A 4,102-nucleotide genomic window follows, 5' to 3' on the forward strand; every position below is an offset into this window, starting at 1 on the left:
TTCTTTCTTTCTTTCTTTCTTTTCTCCCCCCTCCCATCTCACTGTCATTTTCTTTCCCCTAGCACACCTTATGCTTCCTTGCTTCCACAGCTGTACCCACCAGAGCCGTCTTTTGAACCCGAGTCTTGTCTCCTGGCCCTGGACCCAAGGGCTGACCTCTCTCTCTCCCCTTCCTCCCACAGACTATGCAATTTCCAAGCCAGGCGTGCTGTCCCAGGCCGAGCGGGCGACGGACGCCTGTCTGGGAGACGATCGGGACTCGGAGGAACAGGGCAGCCTGCCCGATGCCACAGCCGGTGAGTGCCGGCCTCCGCCGGGAAGAGATTTGCCAGCAAATTAAATCCAATTATCTTTAGATTTTTAGACCTTTAGATCAGACGGAGCTGCTTTGCTCACGTTTTATCCACGGGTTTCCCAATCTTGGCAACTTTCAGACCCGTGGACTTCGACTCCCAGAATCCCCCAGTCGGCATGCTTTAAGAAGGGAGGACTTCGACTCCCAGAATCCCCCAGCTGGCATGCTTTAAGAGGGAGGACTTCAACTCCCAGAATCCCCCAGCCAGCCATGCTTTAAGAGGGGAGGACTTCAACTCCCAGAATCCCCCAGCCAGGATGATTTAAGAGGGGAGGACTTCAACTCCCAGAATCTCCCAGACGGAATGCTTAAGAGGGGAGGACTTCCACTCCCAGAATCCCCCAACCAGCCTGCTTTAATCGGCGTGGACTTACACTCCCAGAATTCCCCAGCCGGCATGCTGTAAGAGGGGAGGACTTCAACTCCCAGAATCCCCTAGCCGGCATTCTTTAAGAGGGGTGGACTTCCAGAATCCCCCAGCCAGCATGCTTTAAGAGGGATGGACTTCAACTCCCAGAATCCCCCAACCAGCCTGCTTTAATCGGCGTGGACTTCCACTCCCAGAATCCCTCAGCCAGCATGCTTTAAGAAGGGAGGACTTCCACTCCCAGAATCCCCCAGGCGGGATGCTTTAAGAGGCGTAGACTTCAACTCCCAGAATCCCCCAGCCACGCCCACCTAGTGCCGTTTTTCAGTGAATCCGGATCCCTCGTTGACATGACTCGTCACAAAAGGGGATCACGCGACCCCGGGGTTCTGCGATCGTTATGACTACGACTCAGTGGCCAAGCGTCTGACGTTCGGTCAAGTTCAACGCATTGACGCTGCCACGGTCCTAAGTCGGGGAAAGGGCCAGCGGTCCCTTTTTCCCACTGCCGTGGCGACGTGGAGCGGTCGCTAAAACACACGGTTGTTACATCGGGGATAGGCGCGACCGAAGCCCTGCCTTGCCTTCTGACGTTTTTCCCCTCTCCGCAGCCGGCATCCGGGTGGTCATCAAAACGGAAGAGCCGCATTCCGACGAATGTCCCGGTGACCTGGAGCCCCACCAGATGTCCGGCAGTTCGGAAGGGGATTTCCAGGGCCTGGACCCCGAAGCCCCCTGTGGAAGCCCCTACAGCGCCGCCACCCCCCTGGGAAATTTTGCTGGGAACAACGTGGAGGAAGGAAGCGAGTACGACGTGAACTTTGGGGAGATCAAGAGAGTGACCGTCCAGCATGGCAACTGCACGGGTGAGCAGAGACGCCCCCCTAGTCGTGGCCGCCTGCCCCTGGGGGGAAATAACCCCGTGTGGAGAGGGGTGCCCCTTGCCCTCTGGCTCTGAGGACCCTCAGCCCTAAGGGGGGGGGCTCCCAGCATGCTTGAAGAGGGATGGACTTCCACTCCCAGAATTCCCCAGCCGGTAGGCTTTAAGAGGGTGGGACCCCTGTCTTATCCTGTCCCATGTAAATATCTACGCTCCCCCAAAGATCTCCTCCCAGTGGACTCTCATTTTGCAATTATTGAGTATCCTGAGAGACTCTGTGATATTTTGTGTTCCAAGGACGGCAACCGCCTCAACCCGTCCTCCTGCCCGTTGCGAGAGGTTTTGAGCCCTAAATGGGTTTTTTCTTCTCGCCGAACGATGCTGCGTGCACGCCCTGATATTTTTTTCCCCTTTCTGTCTTTCTCGCAAGATGACGGGATCGTAATCAAAATGGAGGAAGAGGAAGAAGAGGAGGAAGAAGAAGAGGAGGACGAGGAGGAAGAGGAGGAGGAAGAAGAGGAGGAGGAAGACCCCGTCAGCTTGGAGACCCGAGGGCTGTTTTCTTCCCGGGCGGAACCGCCCTGCTCGCTGACTTGCAACGTGGAGGTTCTCCGGGAGGAGCAAAGGGCGGCCAAGCCGCCCCGCCCCACCGTGGGCATCTGCGCCCCGCTCTGCGAGAGAGACAATAGCGTCGAGGCGCGGCCGGTCACCCTGCAGCAGCGGAACCGGACGCGCGAGCGGCCGTACATCTGTCCGGATTGTGGCAAGAGCTTCATGCTGCGGATCAACTACATCATCCATCAGCGGAACCACCTCAAGGAGGGGCCCTACGAGTGCCACGCCTGCGACCTCAGCTTCCGCATCAAGCAGCAGTACCTCCTGCACCAGCGGCTGCACACGGCGCGGCGCGGGGTGGCGCCTCCGCCCCGCCGCGGACAGGCCTACCCCAACAAGCGCAACTTTAAGCCGCAGCCTCAGCCGCCCCCACCGCCCGGCAAGCCGTACAAGTGCAGCGAGTGCGACAGCAGCTTCAGCCACAAGTCCAGCCTGAGCAAGCACCAGATCACCCACGTGGGCGAGCGCCCGTTCTCGTGCAGCGAGTGTCGGAAGAGCTTCCGGCTGCAGATCTCGCTGGCCATGCACCAGCGGGTGCACGCCGGCAAAACCGAGCTGTCCTTCATCTGCCCGCAGTGCGGCAAGGCCTTCAGCCGGCCCTCCCACCTCCTGCGGCACCAGCGGACTCACACGGGCGAGCGGCCGTACAAGTGCAGCCAGTGCGACAAGACCTTCAGCGAGAAGTCGAAGCTGACCAACCACTACCGGGTGCACACCCGGGAGCGGCCCCACGCCTGCGGCGAGTGCGGCAAGGGCTTCATCCGCAAGCACCACCTGCTGGAGCACCAGCGCATCCACACGGGCGAGCGGCCGTACCACTGCGCCGAGTGCGGGAAGAATTTCACCCAGAAGCATCACCTGCTGGAGCACCAGCGGGCGCACACCGGCGAGCGGCCCTACCCGTGCACGGAATGCGCCAAGTGCTTCCGCTACAAGCAGTCGCTCAAGTACCACTTGCGGACACACATGGGGGAGTGAGGGGCCGTCCCTGCTCCCTGACACCCCCCCTCCAAAGCCAGCCCTGGTATCCGGGGACGGAGGACTGATGGGGAGGGGGGCTGGAGAAGGACATCCTGCAGAGATACCTACCTCTCTGCCCACTGGAGCACTGAGTCAGGGTCCCCTCCCTCTACGCCAGTAACGGGTTTCTGACTCAACTAACCCCCATCTGTCCGGCAACGTAACCTTGATGGACACAAACTGCTCTTCTCCTAGCTTCTGGCTTCCTTGCCCCCCTCCCCTCTTCTGTTCTTTTTGATAATAAATGTGGAGCCTGATTTATTTGGTAAGCATCTGCTGAAGCTCCTGGCTTTCTTTCCTCAGGCCATTCTCCGCGGTTCTGGTGCAAAGGGCAGCGCCGTCGGTAGTAGTTTCTTCCTAGCTTCCGAAATCTTCACGGATGCCTACGGAAAAGGATACGGCCCAGCTTTCCTTACCTTAGCTTCCTTCTGTGTGTGGTATAGGTCAGGGGTCCCCGACCCCCGAGCCATGGACCAGTACTGGGCCGCGGCATGCCAGCAACCGGGCCGCACAAACAAACAAACAGCCCCATCCGCGAGATGCAGTCAGCCCACGAAACCGCGCGCACCCTCCGGTCTGCGAGAAAGCCTCTCTCCGCGGAAACGGTCCCTGCTGTCCAAAAGGTTGAGGACCTCTGTTATAGGTAGTCCTTGAGTTTTGATCACAATTTTTAGAATAGAATAGAATTTTTCTCGGCCGAGTGTGGTTGGACATGCAAGGAATTTGTCTCCCTGCACAAGCTCTCGGTGTACCTAAAAAGGATAGCGATTTTTTTTCCAAATTTTTTTTTATTATTTTCCATCATAACAAAACAATCAAAAGCATAATAAACACAATAACAAGTAAATACCCCCCATCCCCCCCC

General features: G+C 58.1%; 1 protein-coding gene across 1 annotated transcript in view; it reads left to right on the top strand.

Annotated features, from left to right (window-relative positions):
- Nucleotides 1–3,218, top strand: part of ZNF777 (zinc finger protein 777) — a 15,672-nt gene extending 12,454 nt beyond the window's left edge. The window contains exons 4-7 of the mRNA XM_015822191.1: nt 183–296; nt 1,334–1,588; nt 2,033–2,091; nt 2,221–3,218. Of these exons, the coding sequence (XP_015677677.1) occupies nt 183–296; nt 1,334–1,588; nt 2,033–2,091; nt 2,221–3,195 (1,403 nt within the window). The 3' untranslated portion in view covers nt 3,196–3,218. The remainder of the gene's footprint in view (nt 1–182; nt 297–1,333; nt 1,589–2,032; nt 2,092–2,220) is intronic.
- Nucleotides 3,219–4,102: the final 884 nt, after the last annotated feature.

Source organism: Protobothrops mucrosquamatus, unplaced genomic scaffold (genome assembly GCF_001527695.2).
Source record: "Protobothrops mucrosquamatus isolate PMUCROS unplaced genomic scaffold, P.Mucros_1.0 scaffold1492, whole genome shotgun sequence".
Classification (NCBI taxonomy): domain Eukaryota; kingdom Metazoa; phylum Chordata; class Lepidosauria; order Squamata; family Viperidae; genus Protobothrops; species Protobothrops mucrosquamatus.